This window comes from Chlamydotis macqueenii, chromosome 7 (genome assembly GCF_036417535.1).
Source record: "Chlamydotis macqueenii isolate bChlMac1 chromosome 7, bChlMac1.mat, whole genome shotgun sequence".
NCBI classification, from domain to species: Eukaryota; Metazoa; Chordata; class Aves; order Otidiformes; family Otididae; genus Chlamydotis; species Chlamydotis macqueenii.
Window position 1 is genome coordinate 18,491,070 of NC_141562.1, and position 21,358 is coordinate 18,512,427.

At 57.3% G+C, this 21,358-nt stretch overlaps 2 protein-coding genes and 1 long non-coding RNA gene across 6 annotated transcripts in view; 2 read left to right on the top strand and 1 right to left on the bottom strand.

Moving 5' to 3' along the window:
* The window catches only part of GBF1 (golgi brefeldin A resistant guanine nucleotide exchange factor 1), a 107,446-nt gene extending 100,036 nt beyond the window's left edge, over positions 1–7,410 (top strand). For 2 of the 4 annotated variants that reach the window (XM_086751798.1, XM_086751800.1), the window contains 10 exons: positions 608–771; positions 1,092–1,338; positions 1,724–1,923; positions 2,838–2,988; positions 3,377–3,507; positions 3,869–3,970; positions 4,556–4,669; positions 4,914–5,091; positions 5,297–5,434; positions 5,733–7,410. In XM_086751798.1, coding sequence (XP_086607924.1) covers positions 608–771; positions 1,092–1,338; positions 1,724–1,923; positions 2,838–2,988; positions 3,377–3,507; positions 3,869–3,970; positions 4,556–4,669; positions 4,914–5,091; positions 5,297–5,434; positions 5,733–6,019 — 1,712 coding nt within the window. In that variant the 3' untranslated portion in view covers positions 6,020–7,410. The remainder of the gene's footprint in view (positions 1–607; positions 772–1,091; positions 1,339–1,723; positions 1,924–2,837; positions 2,989–3,376; positions 3,508–3,868; positions 3,971–4,555; positions 4,670–4,913; positions 5,092–5,296; positions 5,435–5,732) is intronic. The other 2 variants (XM_086751799.1, XM_086751801.1) reach the window with 1 other exon arrangement.
* A 1,525-nt stretch (positions 7,411–8,935) lies between these two features.
* LOC147600088 (uncharacterized) lies at positions 8,936–10,809 on the bottom strand. Its single transcript, XR_015259021.1, has 2 exons — positions 10,607–10,809; positions 8,936–9,207 (listed from the first exon to the last, which is right to left on the bottom strand). It is a non-coding gene; the product is annotated as an uncharacterized LOC147600088 (long non-coding RNA).
* Positions 10,810–11,298: 489 nt separating this feature from the next.
* Positions 11,299–21,174, top strand: TMEM150A (transmembrane protein 150A). Its single transcript, XM_086752312.1, has 7 exons — positions 11,299–11,542; positions 13,648–13,695; positions 15,944–16,015; positions 16,149–16,216; positions 16,340–16,467; positions 17,424–17,601; positions 19,404–21,174. Exons 1-7 carry the CDS (start codon positions 11,463–11,465, stop codon positions 19,646–19,648), a joined length of 819 nt encoding a protein of 272 aa, XP_086608438.1. The 5' UTR covers positions 11,299–11,462; the 3' UTR covers positions 19,649–21,174.
* Positions 21,175–21,358: the final 184 nt, after the last annotated feature.

Here is a 21,358-nt window from a genome sequence, read left to right on the forward strand (position 1 = left end):
CCTTTTAAAGATTTCTGTGCTTGGGACATTTGAAATTTAAGGTTATCCTAAAGGGAAGGTAGATCTGACAGGTGTGGAACATGGCTAATATAGATTGCTGTTCCTGAGAAAGACTTCACCAGTATTAGTGTGGAGCTGAGTGACCCCAGAGGCCTTACATGAGTCATGTCATTCCGTGTTGTGCTTTTGAAGTTATCTTGGCTATACCTAACACCTCCAGTAGTTCTTAAAGTGTGTGGTACATCTGATACTTCCCCCAGGGTCAAAGCATTGGACTTCCTGCCCTTTTTAAATTCACGGTCAGGCTGATAAGTGACATAGCAGAGGATGGAAAGCCCCTTCCCTCTGAAGGTGAAATCCAGATGTACCTACAGGGGAGAAACAGTGTCAAAGATCTGTGTTTCCTGCTGTCTCCTGTGCATGCTGCTGTTATAGCTGTTTTTCCTTTCGCAGGAGGAGAGGCCTGGCCCAGTTTCTTTCAGGGTCCACTGGTGGTTCCTAGCTGATGCTAATCTGACTGATCTGGATTGCTTCTCCCTTATCCACAGCTACTCTTCCAAGTTCTTGGTTTGACTTTGCTCTAAAACCCATGCCTTTTGTCTTGAAGGTGCTCAGTCAGACAGTGAAGTCTCGTCCTCCTATCATCCAAGTGACATGAGCCTGGACCGTGGCTACACCTCTGATTCAGAGGTTTACACAGACCACGGGAAGCCAGGCAAGATGCATCGCTCGGTGACAGATGTGGATGTCATGAACAGTGGCTGGCTAGTGGTGAGTAGCCAATAGGCTTCTGGTGCCTGAAGAAGACTACTCCTTGCATGTTTGTGGGCAGAGGGTGTAGTAGGGAGAGAAGACAGCAGAAAAGAGAGCTAAGATGAGTTGACAGTGTAGAGGGAGGATGGGGAGGAGGTGCATATGGGGAGGAGGTGCATATGGAGAGGAGAAAGCTTGGAGGAAAATAAGGAAGAAAGGGAAATGGATCCTACAGAAACATTATCTGTTGGCTTCAGAAGAAAGGCCCTTTTGACATGTGCATGATGTGCTGCTTGTCATGCTACCCTCTCCTGCTGCCCTCTTGCTGTGTCCTGCAGGTGGGGAAAGATGACATCGACACCTCCAGATCCACTCCTGGGCTCAGCAGGCTGGGACCTTCTCCTCTTGTCAACCAGTACAGCCTGACTGTGGGACTGGATTTGGGCCCTCATGACACAAAGTCTCTCATGAAGTGCGTAGAGTCCCTGTCTTTCATCGTGCGAGATGCTGCCCACGTTACACCTGAGAACTTTGAGTTCTGTGTCAAAACCATCCGCATATTTGTGGAGGCAAGCTTGAATGGGGGTAAGCTGGCCCTTGGTTTGACAATCAGGATTGGGCTTGGAGTAGCCAGTCAGCAAGAAATGTCAAGTATACTGTCAGGGAACGAGTCCCCAGTCCCCAGAAAATGGTCTCCTGTGAGAGAAGTGTCCTGGCTCCTGCTAGCAGCAGGAACCTTCTTCTTATCCCTCTCTGGGATGGAGGCCTGGAGCTGATGTGAAGGGAGCGGTATTGGCTATTGCTGAAGGCTGATCCTGAGGGGTGCTGGGTACCTCTTCAGGCGGGTGGTTGTCAGATCACAGGACTGGGCCCTCCGCTGGGGATAGCAAAAGGTGGCTGGTGTGTGTGTTGAAAGGCAGATTTTGTGGAGGAGTGTGTATATGAAATGTTGCTGCCTTTCACCTTCTAGGCTACAAGTCCCAGGAGAAGAGGGGGAAGAGCCACAGGTATGACAGTAAATCCAGTCGGTTAAAAAAAAAAACAAAGGAGAGCTCCACACGGCGATCACGGGTCTTGAGCCAGCACCAGGCGCACACGCACAGTGATGAGGACGAGGATGAGAGCATCCCTGCCAGCTACCACACTGTGTCTTTACAGGTTAGTCAGGACGTAAGTATAGCAATGATTTCCTGCTCTCCTTTCCCATGCTCGGGGCCTTGCTAGGCAGTCACTGGGTTTCTTCATGGAGTTGAGGCAGAGGGTGGCTCTGGTGGCAGTGAAAGAGAAAGACTGCAGTTTGTACAGTCAAAAGCAGAATAACAGTGGAGAGAGAAGTCCTCTGAAAAGCAATGAAGGGTCTGGACCTGTGGGTCACTATGGTAGGTAAGATGGATGTGGATCGAGGGCATTTGGAGGCATGAGGTTCATGTAGGATTAGTGAGGAGTCTGACAGGGCATATGAGCTTGTGGAGAGGAGAAAGCCCTATGGGTTGAGGCACTGGGATTTCAAGTACAGAGGACTGGGATGAGGGAGTAATTTCTCTCTCCAGCTGGTAGTTCAAAGGTCTGAAGGCACAGGCCTGCTGACTGACAGGTTGTTGGGCCTCAGTTCAATAGTAAAGGAAATAGAATGCTGTCATTTGCCCATACAGAACTCGTCTGAGGGAACTTTGCTTGTGCTGTGCTTCATGCTTTTTTGTTTAAAAAAAAAATTGCAGAGAGTTGTCCCTGGGCAGCATTGCTGACACTGAGTTTCTCCCTCTGCCTGGGAGAGCCAATGCTCTGTGCCAGGAAAGGCTCCATTCTTTCTCCTGGCAGGACTGGGATGCTGTTCCTCAAATATAGGATTGATGTGGCTGCTGAACTGACACAAATCTTGCTGAACATGCCTGGTGGTTGACTGCTTAGAGAGGGCACAGACAGCGGAGCCTGACACCATCTCCAGAGCTATACATGGTTATGTACATACAGGAAGCAAGCTTGAGTAGCTGTGAGCCTTCTGGCATTGGTTTGGGAAAGAACAGAGACCAGGGTTGCTTCAATTTAAGTCCTGCGTGTTGCTTAATGTAATGCTTGACTTGCAGCTCCTGGACCTCATGCACACCTTGCACACTCGAGCGGCCAGCATCTACGGCTCCTGGGCAGAGGAGCAACGCCATCTAGAGACTGCGGGGAGGAAAATTGAAGCAGATTCCCGAACGCTGTGGTCCAACTGCTGGTGTCCTTTGCTACAGGGTAAAGCCATCCCCCTGTGATGAGAATGAGCAGAGACGCTTACAAAATAATGGCAGTACTCGGGGAAAATTGAGGAGCCAAGAACTAACTGTAGAAAGCAGGCAGAGGTTGTTTTTAGGGTCTGCTGTAATTGAAAAAGAACTTGGATCAGATCCGGAAAGGTATCTTTAGAATGAGTTAGCTGCCAGCTTGCTTCTGGACCTGACAGTAGATTCCCAGTCGGCCTGGAACAAGTATAATCCGCTTTTTTTTTTTTTTTTTTTTTTTCCCCCCCCTCCTGTTTTTCACCAGAGTGTGTTTGATCTTCATTAGACTTTTCACCCTAGACTGGGGAAGTAGGAAGATAACACTTTCCCTGTGGGCTTTGCCCTGAATCCCTCTCTTGCAGGTATTGCCTGGCTGTGCTGTGATGCTCGTCGCCAGGTACGGATGCAGGCACTCACTTACTTGCAGCGGGCCCTCCTGGTACATGACCTGCAGGCCCTGGATGCCCTGGAATGGGAGTCCTGCTTCAACAAGGTAACCTCCTGGCTGGGCTGGGCATTTAGGCAGGTCAGCATTGTCATGAAGAGCAAAGCTGTGTGTGGGAGTGGTAGAATGGTGTCTACTTCAGCACCATCTTCTTGAGCAGCTTGTTTGCCACAAGAGACAGGGCGTTCCCTACTCTGATCCTGTGAAAAGTTCCTTTCTGCTTAGGCTTCTGACAGAGTCTCTCAGAGTATTGGAATAAATCCACTCATTTCCACTTCCCATTGCTTCTCCCATGCTCTCTGCCTAGAAGCCACCAGTCCCAAAAGCCAGCTCCTTCCTGTAAGGGTGTCTATGCAAATCTCAGTGCTCATTTTTCAGTTCTGAAATACCAATGTGTCTAATCCAACAGGTGCTGTTCCCTCTGCTAACCAAGCTGCTTGAGAACATCAGCCCAGCTGATGTTGGTGGGATGGAAGAAACTAGGATGAGAGCTTCAACACTGCTCTCCAAGGTGAGCATCCTTCTGCTGCTTGAAAGCTCAGGGGAAACTGTGTCTCAGGAAAACCAAACTGTTTGCTGTATTAGCTTCTCAGCATCTCTGATCTGGATATGTGTCAGTTTGCTTGTTTGACTGTCTTCAGTGCTGGGCTTTTCCACCACCTTCTGCTGTTGGGACATGCCTTCTTTCCAGAACTGTCTCCATGATCCTGGCCTTCAGAAAAGTCAGGAAGGAGTTTGTGACTTTATGAAGGATGAAGAGAGAAGTATTTCACCTGACATTAGTTGAAGACAGTCTGCTCCTACTGGTGAAATGATGCATGTCACCAGCTGATAGTACTGACCCAAGGCAGAGAGTCTGGAAGAGCTGGAAGACATGGTGATGCAGAATGCAGTGGCCTCATGCAAAGGAGACAAGATCCACTCCTCTACATAGGCAGCTCAGAAGAGTGGAGGCCTCTGGCATCCTCACACTGGGCCTGTGCATGCTCCTGGCCAGCCACAAGGAGGGGGAATTCCAGATTTGCAAGACTGACTTGTCAAGCTATGAGCAGCAGCCCTGATACTACTTGTTGACAGCAGTTGTGTTGTTTTCTAGGTATTCCTACAGCATCTTTCCCCACTGCTCTCACTGACCACCTTTGCTGCCCTGTGGCTGACAATCCTGGACTTTATGGACAAATACATGCATGCTGGCTCCAGTGACTTACTGGTAAGGTGCTAAAAGTGACGCTGCAGGGCTTTGAACAGCCGTTCATCAGCTTTAATCTTCTAAATTTGAAAGGTGGTTTGGTTGGGTTTTCTTTTTTTTTAACCTTTTAATCCTTCCAAAACTGTTTTGTTCCATGGCCTCTCCCCTTGGCCTCTGTTTCCAAGGCAGCCCATCAGCTGTTTTGTGCTTTTGTTCATTGCTATCTCTCCATTCTCTGTGTCCTAAGGAGTGTCTCTAATTACAGCTGGAGGCCATCCCGGAGTCTCTGAAGAATATGCTGCTTGTAATGGATACAGCTGGGATATTCCACAGTGCTGACTCACGGACGGGATACTCAGATCTCTGGGAGATCACCTGGGAGCGGATTGACTGTTTCTTACCTAGGCTGCGGGATGAGCTCTTCAAACAGACTGTCATCCAAGGTACAAGGGCCTGAGAAACCTTAAGAAAACAAATCTTGGACCTAGTGCTTGGACCTTGTCCAGTACCCAGCTGCCATAGTGTCTGGATGCTGATGACGTGATAGGTGCAGGAGGTGGGAGCTTAGCACAAGGAGGGCAAACTGAGGCTGAGCAAAAGGAGTGAGCAAACTGGTGTGTGGGCTCACTGCTTGTTTTTTTTTCCTAGATCCTGTCCCCAGCATACCAATGGAGCAGCAGCATCAGAAATCAATAGTGTCTGCCCTGCCCCCTTCTCCTGTTGGCGATGTGAGACCAGCCACTCACCTGGCTCCTTTGGAGAAGCCCTGTGAACTGGGTGCCAGTGGTGAGTCCGGTTTTCTTTTTTCTGGAATCATCTTCACAGAATGGTGGCATGAATCTGCTTTGCCTTGGTTTAGCACGGTCTGCAGTGACCAGGCCTTTGGTGTTGTGCTTCCAAATGGATAGGTTGTGGCCTTCTTGCTGAGGTTATTGGGGTGGGCAGAGGTTGGGGCAGAATGCCTATGATCAGGTGAGTCTGAAAAGGCCCCCTGAGTTGATCTTCAGCCCTGCTTAGCTTTGAGCTGAAAGGTGAATTTGTCGGGGCCTGTGTAAGGATGTATTTTGTCTCTTCCTTTTTCCAGAATCTGAGAGACCCACTGCACCTGCCTCACCCACCATCAGCACCTCTGCCTCTCCTTCTTTCCCAGCATCAGCTCCAGCAAAGACAAGCCCTGTTACAGACATGCCTCCCACGACAGCACAGCCGCCACTCATCCTGCAGCCTCTTGCCTCTCCCCTGCAGGTTGGGGTGCCACCTATGACTCTGCCAATCATTCTCAACCCAGCCCTAATCGAAGCCACCTCTCCTGTTCCCCTCTTAGCTACTCCACGGCCCACTGACCCCATGACAACCTCTGAAGTCAATTAGTTTGAGGGAGTCTAAGAACTGACTGCTGAGGAAGCTCTGTGGGTGGAGGATGCTGGCCAAATGTTCTCTGGTAGCGGGCATGTTTGTTTTAGAAGATGATGCTAACCTGAGCAGAAGGGCTGCTGCCACAATCCCCCTGGAGCACATCACGTTCTGTTCCCTTCTTGGGGCAGTCAAATAGAAATCCGCCTAGAAATCCTTGTCTTCTTGGAGGGGTGCCCGGTTCCACTGACCAGTCTCCTTCCTGCCTTCACAATCTCAGGGGCCAGGCAACACCCGCACCCAGCAGCCTGGGACCAAGCTGCCACCAGTTCATCTGGTGAAGAGGGAAAACTCTTTGATGTCACACCAGAGAGGGGCTGCAGTACAGGACTGCCTCAGATTGTTCAGTCCAGTCCCTGGGCAATTCCCCAGCCACTCTCTAGCTTTCTTGCCCGTGCTTCTGGCCGCACTGCTTTTGTTTGGGCTCTGGGCATGCCTGGGTTCAGCAGGATGAGAATTTTGTGTAGAAATGTGGATTGCTTACAGTGCAGCTCCCAGCTTGCTACTTAGGGCTTCTTGTCTGCTGTAGCCACATGCTTTCCTTCTGCGACACTGATCACAGCAATCTTCATGCCAGATACGGACCAGGGGAGCCTGGTAGGAGCAGCACTGCCTTCCTCCCTCCTCCTGTAAATGTAATCAGGCTTTCTGGTTGGAGGGAGAAAATTCGGAAGGCTCTGCCTCGTTGAACAGATGAGAAGGAAATGCAGAGTCCCATGAGCTGAGAGCAAAGCACCATGGCCATCTCTCGGACAGCACTTGGGGATCCACTTCCCCGGTGTGCCCACCAGTGCTGTGTCATCCACCACTCACTACCTTGGCCTCTTAGTGTCCAGCCCCCTTCCTTAGGAGAATAGCCTCTTCAGCTAGAGAAGATGTGGGGATCTGTGGCACCTGCTAACAGATGCCCAGCAAGTCTGCTGTGCTTTCTCTGGGAAGTTCTGCAGAGACTGCACCCTTCTGCATCTTCTGGTTGTTGGGAGCCCACCTCTTCTCTTCCTGGAACGCCCTTGCAGCTGAGGCCCTGGTATTCATTCTTGTGCTTCTGCCTTGCAGCAAGGATGTCCTGCTCTTCTACCCCCTCATGCCCAGAGCAGAGCTGGCTGCCTAGCAAGCACTGCATCTCCGTCTTCCCTCTTCTCTCAATTAGTTCGCTAAATTCTGGATAATACCAATCTCAGAAATCCCACTGGTGACTGGGAGGGGCATGGGCGGGACTCCCACCCAGTGTGTGCTGTACTGAGAGGAACCTGCAGTCGGGGTGGGAATACAACCAGTGTACATATGGAGTAAATGGCTACAAATCCAGTGGACTTTTTACAGTGTAATAAATACATCCTGTAAATGAATGCACCAGCGTTGTTCTCCTTTTCTGTCGTGGTTATGTGGCTCAGAGCTTTGGGAAGAGAGGAGTTTAGTTGTTAAGGTGCAGTGCCCGGCTGCCAGCCCCCTGGTTTGATAAACCAGGATCTTCCAGCAGCCTGCTGTCTCTGGGGAGCACAGAGGGACTTGCCCTAACAAATGGTCACCTTGTGGGGGGGCTGCACTGGAGGCTGGCCATCAAGGGGCTAAGCAGAAATGGTTCCCATCATGGGCAAAGCAGAACAGTAACAGGTAGATTGCTCTTGCTTCTGCCAACGGTTCAGTGTCAGCTGTAAAATCTCTGGTGTTACGCTGGTGTGTGCTCATGCGCCACCGGGGCTGAGGAGCAGCTGCCCTGCGGCATCTCGGCACACAGCCAGAACACAGACCTCAGTGACAACCTGGCTGACTTCAGAGAAAGGAGCATTTTCTGTCTGATGAGGAAGAAATCCTCATTTCCACTGACAGGACTCAGACTTGGAGAGGGCATGAGAGATCCTGGGCTCTTCCAGGACTAATGCTTCCATGGATATGGATAACTACACCTACTTCCCTCCTGATATTTTCTACTTTGTCTTGTGGCAATATCAACCAGTGCCAGTGAACTTAGAGCTGCATGAGGCGCCAATGGCTTCCCTTCTGCAAGGATTCTGAGAGGCTCCTACGGGCTTGATAAGGCATTTAAGAACTTGTAGTTTGTTTGACTTGCATGAGCAAAGGTCTAAATATTGCGTAATGGAAGAGTAATGCACATACTAGGAAAGTCCCATTAATAAACCCTGGTTCCCTTACCCCACTTCCACCATTCCTGGAATATTTTTACTGCTGGAGCCTTCTCTTCCTCACTCTCCAGTGCTTCCAGGTTGTGTCCTTCCAGCCCTGAGATGTTTTAATTCCTGTATTTGAATCCTTGTGCTGCCCATGGCCTGTCTGTATCCAGCTTGCCTCTCTGTCTAGTATTTGTGAGCCTTCACTTCTATTTACAGCTCTGTTTTTCTGAGCTGTCTCCAAAATGCTCACTGAAACCTTTAGATGATTAACTCTTTGTAAACCATTGCTCAATGGTTAAGTGCCTTGATGTCAGCACTACTGCCCTCTGATCCCCAGACGGTCCTTTTACTTCTTGGAGTGCTGTCAGCTAATGGCAAAGCTGTTTTTGCCACTGCCTTCCCATAGTTTTTTGGGGGATGCTATGTTTTAAATTGTGTTTGCAAACCCAGTTTCTACTGAGAGCATTACATCTTAATTCAGACAATTGCAGTGCAAAGCAAAAGCCACCCAAAGAAACTGCAAGAAGCAGGACTGGAATGGAAAGAATGTTGACTGGAAAGACAGGCAGAATTTGCACTTTAAACAGTTTTCACTAGACTGTAAATGGGAATGGACTGGAAAACAAAAAAAAATAATCTTTGAATGTTGTTTGAATTTTGCAATAACAAGGTTTCATATGAAAAAATAACAGGGAAAGTGTTTGAACCAAAAGGAGATCAGCATCAACTGACAGGTACCATGTGCTGTGATATGTATTTTTATTGATAAATCTGTCGTACTCTATTTGCAACTTAAATTACATAAAAGACAGTCAGGCTACCAGCAGCTGTTGGTGAGGAGTGGTGTTCACAACACTAGCTTTCAGGTTTGTCCCAGCGTGTGCTTTTTCTAGTCTTGGACTTCTTTCTCGTTTTTACAGGTCTGACTCACTGTTTTCCAGAGGAGGCTGGACAGACATCACTGTAGTCTGATTTTATGTACCTCTTCTGTTCCCATATCAAGAACTTCCACCACTGAAATGGAATAGACATAAGTACTGGGATTTAGCATGTGTCTGTAGGACAGGTTACAGTGCAGCTGGTGTTTTCCTCATTGGTGTGAAGTTTCCCCAAGGGGAGAATGCCCTATGGAAAGATAAGCCCTGGCTGTAAAAAAAAAAAAAAAAGTTGCATTGAAACTTGTGAAACTGCAATTGAAGCTGATCATACTCAGACAATACGGTCTGTAGGAAAGATTTCCATGAAGTATCTTCCAACAGTGAGCTGGCTTTTTCAGAAGCTGCCCTCACTCCTAGCAATGCCAGCTGTTGAACTCCTCTGGAAAAATCTGTACCTGTTACAGAGCCTAAGGTATCCTGAAACCAGGATGCCCTACTCCACTGCCCGACCTGGGCAGGAGGCAGCCTGGCAGGCTTTGCACCCCTTGCCCCGTGGCCCAGGAGCAATCTGAGCATCGCCAAGGCTGCTGGAGGCAGCAGCAGCTGAGCCACTGGCCGGGTGCCCACCACCCTGGGCGCATTGTTCCCACCAACGTGATCCATGGGGGCTGCCGGGAGAGGGAGGGCCAGGCCTACTGTCCGCCCGTGGACAGAAATGCAGGGGACGGCTTTGGGAGCACAACCGGCTCGGGAGCAAAGTTCTGGGGTGCGACTCCTGAAGCAAAAGCTCAGGGAATTGATGTGCTGAACAACAAGGAGAGACCCTGGGCCTGCAAGGAGGCTGCCTGGAGCGCGATTCAACATGTAGGGAAATGAGATCCCCCCGAAACTACAAGTCCCAGTATGCAATACTGCTCCTCCAGTTGCATAACCTGCACCCTGGCCCGTGTGAGGTGCTGGGCAGCCGCGGCTCCTCGCCCAGGCAGCCCAGGGCAGGTGCTACTCCCGGGCAGCTCAGCAGCAGGAAGGGGCAGGCTTGGGGGTACGCTGCGGGGCCCGAAGGGTGCATGCACCCTTTGCCTACGCTGGATGTTTTGGGACTTGCAAACACACACCCCCCAGCAGGGTGGGTTATTGCTGAGTTACCGATAGGGAAACGGGGCTGCCGCGGCCTTGCTGCAGCCCGGCTGCTCTGCCAGGGGAAGTCGTGCTTCCTCTTTTCAAGTTTTCCGTGTAAGAAAAATTGGCATTTCTCTGGGCAGCAGCGTTGGTGGGCGGCTGCTAAACTTAATCCCTGGTTGAGCTGTTTGAGGAAAGTGTCTGGGAAGAGAGAGGTCAGGCTAAGGGGGCTGGGTGGTGCGGGCATTTGCTCGCTGTGTTTGAGGCACGCGAGGTGTCACCACCTGTTTAATGAGAGCGCAAAATTGGCCAAGACAGGGGTACAAACTGAGCCCTGTTCGCGTGAGGAAAGGCTGGGACCATGTTAACCCTCTGCCTGTGAGGAAAAAGAGAGGACTAAGCAAGGCCTTCCCTACCCGGCTGTTACGTGTACCTCCTGCCTCACGCTGCACTGGGGCCACGCTTGCTGGAGGGGCCCGCAGTGGGCACAGCGATGGTGTTCGGGGCAGAGACTCATGGGGGGCTGGGGCGGGGAGGGCGAGTCCCCAGCGCCCTGCAGCCCGCTGCTGCTGTCCCACTCAGCCTGGGCAATGGCCGCAGCTCCGGGCAGGGCTGTTCGCTGCCGTGCCCCCCGTGGTTTTGCCGAGCGGGAGCCCGTCCCTGCGCCCCGGCCGTGTCCCGCAGCCCGCGGGCTCCGCTGCCGGCTGCGCCCCCGGCCCTGCCCGGCCGGCCGTGCCCGCGCTTCCCCCCCGCGCCGGCCGCGCGGCCGCCACGTGGCGCCCGGGGCCGCGCCGGGCCGCGCCGCCCCCGCTCCCCGCCGGACGGGGCGGGCCCTGCCCGCCGAGCGGGAGCCCGTCCCTGCGCCCCGGCCGTGTCCCGCAGCCCGCGGGCTCCGCTGCCGGCTGCGCCCCCGGCCCTGCCCGGCCGGCCGTGCCCGCGCTTCCCCCCCGCGCCGGCCGCGCGGCCGCCACGTGGCGCCCGGGGCCGCGCCGGGCCGCGCCGCCCCCGCTCCCCGCCGGACGGGGCGGGCCCTGCCCGCCGAGCGGGACCCGCGCTGCCCGCGGGGCGGGGCCGGCCTGGGCTGTCCCGGCTCGGCGCGGCTCGGCTCCGCACCGCACAGCACCGCAGCGCCGGACTTCGCTCCGCCCGCCCGGCCCGGGCCCCGGCCCCAGCCCCGCTGCCCATGGGGAGTGCGGCCCGGCGGGGGCCTGGCAGCAGGAGGCAGCGGGTCGGCTCCCCCGGCAGCCCCGCTCGCCCGTAGCCCGGCGGGGCATGCCCGGCCCCAGGATGCCGGCCTGGGCGATCCTGCCCGTCACGCTGCCTGCCTTCACCATCACCGGCATGTGGATCGTGTGAGTGCTGCGGGACGGGACGGAGCTGCCGCCAGCCCCTCGCATCCCCCGCGGCACGGCCGGGGCCACCCGGGCTGCGGGGCGGGATACTGGGGAGCGGGATGGTGCGGGATGCTGTGGGGCGGGGGGTGCGGGATACCACTGGGCCTGGGGCTTCTGCGGGCTCAGTCGCTCCTGCAGCTCCCCGTCCCCCCGTAGCCGCCCTACGTGGTCGCTGCATCCCCTGCAGCAGCGCTGGCGTGTGCCTCCCCGGCCCCGCGCCCCCGACACCCGTGGGATCCAGGCGCGAGTGCAGATGATACTTGGGTGGCACAGGAACGGCCGTGGGAGCGGTGCCGCCAGCCTGGGTCCTGCAGCGCCAGGTCTGTCACCAGCACAGGGGCACCTGTCCCGTGTGGCAGGTGGGTGGGGGGCGGGGGGTCACTTGTCCCTTGTGCTGGGGACAGGGGCTGTGCCACCCGGGTGAGCAGCGCTAGCCCACCCTGCCGATCCCTTCCCCAGCCCCGACGTGCCACTGCTGCAGGGGTGGTGGGCGCTGGGTGGGGGACCTTTCCCAAAGGCACAGGGGACCCCAGCGTAGGTGATGGCACTTTTTGAGGTGTGGGATGGAGCAAACATACCCCATATCATGTGGGTCGCTCTGATACCCGCCCCCCCCCCCGTGGTATCCCCCCGTCTTCCTTCAAGACAGAGTGGAATGCTGACCGTGCTGCAGGGAGCTCGTGCTCCAGGTTTTTCCTCTGGAGGCCTCCAAAAGCTCTGGCTGACCCCGTGGGTGGCCCTGGGGGGCAGATGCCCCTCCAGCCCCAGACAGCACAGTCGGGAGGTGCTGCTCCTGGTCCTCACAGCCAGAGCTGCTCTGGGAGGGGGGTCGTGGGCCCTTTTTCTGGCTCCAAACGTGCCCTGCAGCCACCCGGGGGGACGCTGTGTCCCTTGTGCAGCGCAGGGGCAGGGCGAGGCCGGGCAGTTGTATGTGGGAGCACGGGGCCCATGCAGGGCTGTGCCGGCTGTGCTTGGGATGCAAAGCAGTGAAGGGGGACCAGGCAGGTGGGGGCACATCCCGCTGATGGGGATAAGTGCTGCTTGTGCCTCTCTTGGATTATTGTTCTCTCCCAGGAGGGCACGGAGGGCTGGGACGGGAACTGGGTGCTTGGGGGAGACATGTGCTGGGAAGTGGCTGGACAAGGAGTCTCCGGACAAGGAGTCTTCTGGTGGGGGTGATGCTCTTCGTGGACAGCCCTTGGGGTGGGCAGCGCTGCACCTTGGTCCCCCCCAGCTGTCCCACTCTTTGCCCTGGTGCCTCTCTGCTGGGATCGTCCTTTTCGCAGCCCAGCTGTTACGTGGCCAGCTCGGGCAGTAGAGGGGCATTCTTACCGGTGTCGGGGCCTATTCTTAACCTGAGCTGTTTATGGCCACTGGCGGCGGCGATTTGAACAGTGCAGGGCCGCCCACTGCTGCGGCCGCTGGGTGAGAGGGCTCCTCGCCGGCTGGGGTGGCCACGGGGCCAAGACTCCCATGGAGCTGAGTGGAGTGCACGTCATGAGCGAGGTGCAGGTATGACGCCACAGTGAAAGGCTCAATGGAGCTGATCTGCCCAAAATGCTCTGCCAATGCACCGGCTACTTTTCCAGACTTCTTTTAGCTCCGGGCGCTGGCCAGCCAAGGGCTGGGGCAAGCACGGCAGAGCCCAGTGGCCATCAGGGACCACTCTGCAGGGCTGTAGGCTGGTGGCAAGCCCCAGTACTGGGGTGCGGGGCTCTGCGGCAGAGCCCGAGGAGCACAGCAGCACAATGGGGAAGAGGCCCCGCAGGAGCAGCCACAGCCCCACTGAACTGGAGCAGGAGGTGGCTCTCGGCAGGGATGGGGGTACCGGGCAGGGGGACCTGGTTCTGGCAGCGGGAGCTCCCCGGAGCACGAGCTGGGCTCGTCCACTTGCTTTTCTTTTTCCTGCTTTGAAAAGCCGAGAGGTGTCCTAGGGTGAGTGCTGGCCCCTTGCAGGCAGCGAGGGCTTGTAACCCCCCCGCTACTGCAGCTGGCCCCGGGTGCTGGCTGGGATGCAGGGAAGCGGGTGGCTGTGGTAACCCCTGTTGTTGTCTCTCCCCCAGGTATGCCATGGCACTATCCAACAACCACATCTGCCCCGTTCACAACTGGTAAGGACTGGGGGGGGTGGTGCAGGGGCCCTTCATTACGGACCAGCTCAGTTAAAGATTGACTCCAGACTTGTCCCGCTTGAACCATGCAGTGCTGTGCCAGACCGTGGAAGCGGACGCCCCCTGCTGCACCATGACCATGCTGAAAGGGGAGTCAGGGGCCAGACTGGCCCTGGGAGGGGGCTGGGGATGATGGGAGAGGTGGGAGCATTAAAGGGGGCACAGAGCCACCTTCTTCCCCAGCAGACATGGTGGTGACAGTGATGGGGCGCAGTCACCCCAGGATGTGTGTCTGCTGTCCAGCCCCATGAGTGGCTTTGGGAGTGGAGCCTCTTGGGGACTGGCTGCTGGCAGGGTTGGGCCCTGCGTTTGCAAAGCGGTGAGGATGCCAGGGCCAAGCAGGACTACCGAAAGCCACCCTCCCTCCCCCTCCCAGGCTTGCCTGCGGTTACGGCTGCTCCGGTGAACAGTGCAGCCCTGCTGCACACCAGGCAGGGAGAAGGAGGCTGTTGAAAAAAACACAGCATGGAGAAAGTATGAAAATAAGCGGTCAGGGAATTACAGAGGGCCGTGTGTCTCCATGGAAAAGGTCGAAGCTGGCTTGCTTGAGGCTAAATCTGGCAGTGCCAGGGGGATGAGATGCCCTGCGGTGCCCGGCTATCCGACAAGCAGAGCTGCCTGCAGCACCTCGGGATGGGGGACAAGGCATGGGAGAGGCAAGGGCTGGGAGAAAAAAAACACAACTGTTTGCTGTCTTGGCAACTTCTTCTGCAGGGTTTTGGCTTGTTGTGTCTCCTTAAAAATCTGTCCAGAAAAATCCATGTTAGTTTAATTTTTGCTAGAGTGTTTGAAGGAGAAGGGAAAAAAAAACCCCACTGCCATTTCCTGCCTGATGGCTGATTCTGCCCTGGGAAGAATGTGTGTGTTGGTTGTCTCCACCACACAGCCAGCCCTTAATCATGAATAATGCTTCCCGGCCTCAGGCTGCTCGCTTTAAACAAAATAATAATTAAAAAAACCCTCCCAAACCAAACACAGCCCCAAGAGCAGCCCTTGAGGAGGCCATGAGGCTCCACGCCTCACCAGGGTTTCAGGGTGGGAAAACAAAGCCACCAGTAAAGGAGAAGACTGAAAAAAAAAACAGAGCCCAGCCCAGCCCTTTCCAAAACGGCTTTTTTTAACCATGTGCTTGCTGAGCAGCTGAGGCAGCCGATGGCCAGCCTGGACCAGGGCCAGGGCAGCACTGCCCCTCCTCTCTGCTGTGGGGCTGGGGGTGTCTGAAGGGGCCCTTTGGGGCAAAGGGCTTTGGGCTCCCTGCCTGTGGGGTGGGGAAGAGGCCCCGCTCAGCGGTGCCAGGCAGAGGTGCTGGGTGGCTCGGTGATGCTGTGACAAAGGGGTGCCCAAAAACCAGCTGCAAGTGTGTGCCAGCTCCTGGGAGAGCCCAGAGCCAGGTACCCCTGCTGGGGGGGATTCGGCTGTGGTTGCAGGCAGCAGCTGTGGTACAGGAAGGAGTCCTGGGTTGATAAGAGCTGTGGGTCCCCGTGCTCTGTGACTGCCAGAGGCACTTGCAGGGCTCTGCAGTGGCTGGGGCAGCGGAACCCTGCCCCATGCCACAGGGCTGGGGGCTGCTAACAGCTCCCGGGGCTGCCCTGGCCCCGGGGGGGATGCCCTAGGCCCTGGGGCGATGTCCTGCCTGTGTGCTGGGTCCCCAGGGCAGCCTAGGGGCTCCTCTCCTGGCCCCCTTAGGCAGCTCCCTCCCTCCCAGGCAGGGTGGCACTGCCCCGGGATGTTTGTGGCTGTGGGGGCTGTTTCCCGCTCAGCTCAGTGTTCCCGTCCTGTGCAAGCCCGGAGCTGTTGGTGGCTGCGTGCCCGGCTCCACTCGTGCTCCCGCCCGGAGATGTGTGCAAGGGGCTGGCGTGTGCTGCTCCTGCTCCCGCCTGGGGCACAGGGCTGCAAGAACCCCCCAGGCCCAGCACCCAGCAGGTGCGTGCAGCCCTCCACTGCGCTATGGCCTCTCCCTCGCAGGCAGGGACTCTGGTGGGCAGCGAAGCTAGCAGGCAGGGGACAGGCTGTGGAAGCCCAGGCGTGATGCTGCCATAGGGCCCTGTTGGGCGGTGGGTCACTCCCTGGGGTAGGGCTGCGTTCGCTGGGGAGCGGCTCCACTGCCCTTGCAGGGGCTGTGGGCAGGAGGCTGCAGGGCCCTGGGCAGCAGCTCGGCTCTCCTAGCCTGTGCCTTTGCTCCTGGCAGGAATTACAACCAGTCCTGTGGCGTGGACGGCCCTGGCTCCTGCTGCACGCTGGACCACATCCCCCTGGTCAGGTGAGTAGCTGTGGGGTGGGAGCTGCTCCAAGAGTCCCCCCACGGGCAACCCAGGAGCCTGTCCTGGGGAGGGGGGCAAGCACCGCACCCCAGTACCCCGCAACTGAGGGGTCCCCTTGCCTTGTCCCCACAGCAAGTGTGGCACTCTGCCTCCCGAGAGCTGCTTTTTCAGCCTCATTTGCAGCCTGGGCTCCTTCATGGGTAAGTACCCGCTGCCGGGGGAGCGGGGTACCCTGCAGAACTCACCGCCCTACTAGGGGTACACAGGCAGGTTGGGGGGAGCACAGGTGGCGGCATGCGATGGGGCTGTGTCTCCCTCCGCAGTCATCCTGGTGGGGCTACTGCGCTATGCCCACCTCCTGGAGCGCCTTGGGCCGTCCCTTCTCAACACCCTGGGGCTGGCCACCGGCTGGGTCTGCGCTGCCGGCCTCACCATGGTCGGCAACTTCCAGGTAAGGCATCTCCTTGGGGGGTCCCTGGGGGCAGGGAGGGTGGGAAGGCACCCTTGCTAAAGCGGAGCAGTGGCAGCACTCTGCAGTGTAGGATTTGGGGTGGTGGTTTTGTTTCAGACCCCCCATCTCTGTGCATTCCTTCACCCCTGCCAAGCGCTACAGTTCCCCAGGTGCTGGGACTCCTCTTTGCTTGTGCATATGTAGTTTTGGGTCCAGATTAAGCTGCCAGGTTTGGTTTAATGCTTATCCAAGACCCTCTGCACAATCTCTCCCTCCCCAATGTGGGCAGGGGTGTGCTGTACAGGCAGAGGAGACCCTGCCAAGCTGCCGATGCTCCTGCTGCCCAGCCGTCCCACCGTGGACATTTGCTGCTTGGTGGGCAATGCCAGGAAGTGTGTCTGGGCAGAGTCTGTGCTCGCAGGGTCTGGAGCGGCCCAGGGCTCGGCGGCAGCCGGCAGCGCTCACCCCAACGCCCGCGCTGCCAGGCACCGGGCTCCCGGCAGCTGATTGCAGCGGCCGGTCCCTTCCGCTTGGCAGCAGGCTGCTGCTGGTGCCACCCCCCTCCAGGAAACGCTTCGCTGGCCCGGATCCCGCTTGTGCCCCAGCCGTGGTTCAGCGGCTCTGCTGAAGGCTGTGACCCCCAGAGGGGATGTTGGTAGCCCCAGTGACGCTCAGGAGCAGAGGGCAGCCCCTGCCCCCTGCCCTCAGGCATAGCAGGGCTGTTGGCCCAAGGGGCTTGGGAGCTACCACCCTGTGGGTGAAGGAAACAGAGGTGCTTTGAGATCCCAGCAGCAACTGGTGGGTCCAAATCTTCTCTTCAGCTGGGAGTGGGGCACAGGGCAAGCTGCCTGGACCTGCTCCTGGCACTGCCAGCCCCTGTGCGCACGAGCCCACCTCGCTGGAGCAGAGCAGTGCTGGGGGAGCGTCCCAGGGTGTTGACGGTCTCTGCTCCGCAGGTGGATCACGCCAAGGTGCTGCACTACATTGGGGCGGGGGTGGCCTTTCCCACCAGCATGCTGTTCCTGCTCCTGCAGTCCATCCTCACCTACCGCATGGCCAAAACCCGTGGGCAGTACTGGACAGGCCACTTACGTAGCATCCTCACCACTGTGGCCTTCATCACTCTCGTCTTCAGTATCCTTCTGAAGGGTGTGGGGAGGAGATCCGGGATGGGAGGAAGATGGTCCTTGTCGGGAGTATGTGCCCCATGTCCTTCATCCTTTGGGCTGGCAGCGCAGCGTGGTGCCAGGGGAAGGGCTGGGCGGGAGGCTGAGGCTGGGCAGCTTGCTACAGGAGTGCGCTGAGGGAGCAGCAGTATCAGGACAGTGCAGGGACGGAGGAGGGGCAAGGATGCTGGTGGGCATCTCTCGGGGTGCTGGGGTGCCCCAAACCAGCTCTGCCCTGGCTGCTACAGCCCAGCCCAGCCCATACACCGCTGCAGGTTGCAGCCACACACCTTGCAGAGTGGAAGGGCTGGTTAGTTGTTTGGGTTTTTTAATGAGACAAAGGTATGCTGAGCCCTCGGCAATGCAAAGTCCATCTGAGTTACCTGCGTGGCCAAAACAGAGTACAGAAGCGCTCTGTGTGGGTGCCAGGCGGGTGCACGGCAGTGCCTCTGCCAGCCCCGGTACCCGCCAGCCGACCTGCCCGTGGGATGAGGGAGCACCACACTGGGAAGGGAGGGGAAGGGAAGGCAAGGCAAGGCAAGGCAAGGCAAGGCAAGGCAAGGCAAGGCAAGGCAAGGCAAGGCACCGCAGCAGGCGTGGCGGGGCTGGAAGAATGGGCCCGAGTGTGTGGCTGGGGAGCCAGGGGCTTATTTGGGACTGAGGTTAGGGATAAATTGGGAATCAAGGTGGCAGTTATTGGGCAGGAAGGGAAGAAAGCATGTGGTGTCCACGGGTCCCAAAGAGCCTGGCTGGGGTCTGGCCAGGGTGAACAGTGCAGGAGGAGCCTGGGGTGCTGGTAGCCTGGGGTGCTGGGACGTCCTGCTCTGTCACCGCAGCGGGCAGGTGGGGCGGGAAGCAGGCAGGGAGCTGGAAAGGGTGGGAGTGCCAGCTGGAAGGGACAGGCAGGGCATGTAAGGACAAGGGAGACAGAGCTGGTGCCCGTGTGGCCGTGCTGCTCTGTAAGCACTGGGGAACTGGAAGTGGAAAAGCAGCGAGCAGTGGTGGGAAAGGGCTGGGACCTCTCCTGGTGGGATGGGGGGAGCGAGCAGAGGGCTCTGCACTGCCTCTCCAGCTGTCCCAGATCTTGGTCTCGCTGGCAGAAGGCAGGGTACTCGCCAGGAGGGCTGGGGGGTGGGTGTACTGGCCCTCTCCCCTCACCCAAGGTGGCTCTGGCAGTAGGCTTCCCTCGAGATCCCCAGCGGCCATGAGAGAAGCATAAAGCAGCTCGGGCAGCAGTAGGATGTGGGGGAGAGGGAGCAGGACCCCACTGTGGGGTGAGCCAGCCAGCAGCGCAGAGCGACACGGGGTGCTGAGGGGCTGGGGCGCAGCAGCCCAAACCCCCATATGGAGGAGATGGAGGGCTGGTGAGTTTTATCGACTTTGACTGCATCCCGTGAGTGGATGGGGAGCCTGGTTTGAGGAAGAGGTGAGGGAGGGGTGTGGGGAGGCTGAGGCAGCAGGGCACCCGACTTGCCCTGAGGGCTGCAGCCTGAGTTCCCCCTGCCCCGGCCTCTGCAGAAAATCCTCACCTGACTTCAGTCCCGTGATTTTCCGAGGCTGCTCTGGGCATGTGTGCCATGGCCTCACCCATGCTGGGGCCCTACCTATGCTGGGGGAAGCCTGTGGGATTTCTTGGTTTTAGGGGTGTTGGTGCATTTCCTGCAGAGGGGTACTGCTCACAACTGCCCTGACGTGCAGTGGCAGTGGGACATGATCCTCCATGGGGTGTTTGGGGTCTGGCTGTGCTTTCCTTGACGAGGATGCTCTCAGGTGGTGTGTTCTTCATCCAGGAGAGCTTCGTGCTGCAGCACGTGGCTGCCCTGTGTGAGTGGATGTTCATCATCAATGTCCTGGTCTTCTATGGCACCTTCACCTTTGAGTTTGGGGCCATCTCCACAGACACCTTCCTGGTTCTGCTGAAAGCCAGCCGGGCCCCCAAAAGTTACAAAGGCGAGAGCGGTGTGTCCAGCACGGCCCACATCCATGGCCATGTGGAAGGCCTTGCTATGGCCTGACCCCCATGAGAGGCAGGCTCCCAGTGGGGACCCCAAGATTGAGCTCTGCTGGTGACTCCTCCCTGTGAATGTCTCCAAGACCCCAGCTGCCTCGCGGTGCGTGTGTACATGTGTGTGCACATGTGGGCATGCAGTGCCCTCACCTCCTGGCCAGGCCCCTCTGGCAGCCAGTGTCCCCTGCAGGAGCTGCCCCCACCGTGCTCGCAGGTTTGGGGTCACTGCCTGGGTGCAGGGATGCCAGCCCGGTGCTGCTGTCAACAGAGCTGGGATCTGCCCCTGAGCCTTTGGGGTTGCCACGTCTGAGTCGGGGGCTGTCAGACGCAATCATACAGAGCTCCCTTCTGTAAGGGAGCCAGGGGGCTCACCCTCCCCTCACCACGCAGACTTGGTGGGCTGGGGAGGGAGGGATCTCCGTTCCTTTCTCCTCCATGACCATGGGGCAGGGTTCAGCAGAGCAAGCCTTCCAGCCGGCCGCCGTCACTGTGTTCGAGGAGCCAAAACCCCAAGTGCCTTTTCCCTTCCTTGGGAGGTGGCGGCAGTGCCGGTCCCTCTACACCCCTAGGGAGGGTGGCACCTGGGGGGGGGATCTCTCTGTGCCTGCCTGCCCAGGTTGGGGTAGTTCCCTGTGCTGCTACAGGATGACACCAGCAGTCCCGGTGGGACCACACTGGCCCTCCCAGACAGGGCTCTTGCTGCTCATGGTCTTCCATGCCTCCAGATGATGCCTTTCCCACATTTTTTCAGCTTGGAGGAGAATTGCTGAGGCAGGTTTCACCTCCTGGGCCACGGCATGCCCGTGCTTCCTGACAGTCACCTGGGTTGGGAAATGGGTCTCTGCATTTACCATCACACCGAGGATGTCCTGCAAGCACAGCATCTGCAGTTTTCCCCTCCATAGCCCTGCCAACCCAAGCTGTCCTGCCAGGGAGCCTGCACGCCCCAACCCCTCTCTCCCAGCCCGGGGGTGGGCTGCTGCCAGCCCTCCAACCCAGGGAGCGCAGGCACAGAACGGGGAAGCAATTCTGTAGGAACAGCAGAAGCCCATGCCCCGTTCTGCTGGGACTCCCAAATCTGTCCGCGGTACCCGCAGCACCACTCAGCCCGGCCAGCGCCTGCCTGGTGAGACCTCGTCCCGCTCAGCCCCAGCCTCCTTGGGCTGAGCCCCGGCCTGGGGTGGCCCGGGCAGGGGCTGGCTGGGGTGTAGAGGGGCAGGAATGTGTGTGCGAGTGTGGATGGATGTGTGTGTGTATATAGATACACATATATATATATATATATATACATGTATATATATATAAATTTTCCCTTGGCCCTGGAGAGGGGCATTTGCTGCTGCTGCTGTGCGCGTTGATCAGGTTGGGCTTCCTGATTTGCCCACCTTGTCAAAATCGCTATAAATCCACCAGTATATGTCGTTCGAAGAGGAGCATTTCTGACTTTTATATCTAATCTAATATATGTTTTAAATATATATATATGAAGAGAGAACACTGAATTTACAATAATAAAAGTGAAAATCAGCCAGAGGCAAAGCAGGCTGTCCTTTCCCGCTGTATGGAACCGGGGTGACCGGCTTTGGGGCCGGGGTCCTGCGGGGGCCGGGGCACAGCCGTGAGCTCGGGACTTGGTTCCCTGTCCCGAGTGTCCGGCTGTCGGAAGAGCGGCGGTTTCACCAGGGATGCCTCAGCCCGGAGTTGCCCGTCCCATTCG

What these genes read in the sequence shown, in the direction of transcription:
- TMEM150A (XM_086752312.1), top strand. Translation starts at nt 11,463, where the DNA reads ATGCCCGGCCCCAGGATGCCGGCCTGGGCGATCCTGCCCGTCACGCTG. An exon ending in GACCACATCCCCCTGGTCAG is followed by an intron (nt 16,016 to 16,148) that starts GTGAGTAGCTGT and finishes TTGTCCCCACAG; the next exon opens with CAAGTGTGGCACTCTGCCTC. An exon ending in CTTCATCACTCTCGTCTTCA is followed by an intron (nt 17,602 to 19,403) that starts GTATCCTTCTGA and finishes GGATGCTCTCAG; the next exon opens with GTGGTGTGTTCTTCATCCAG.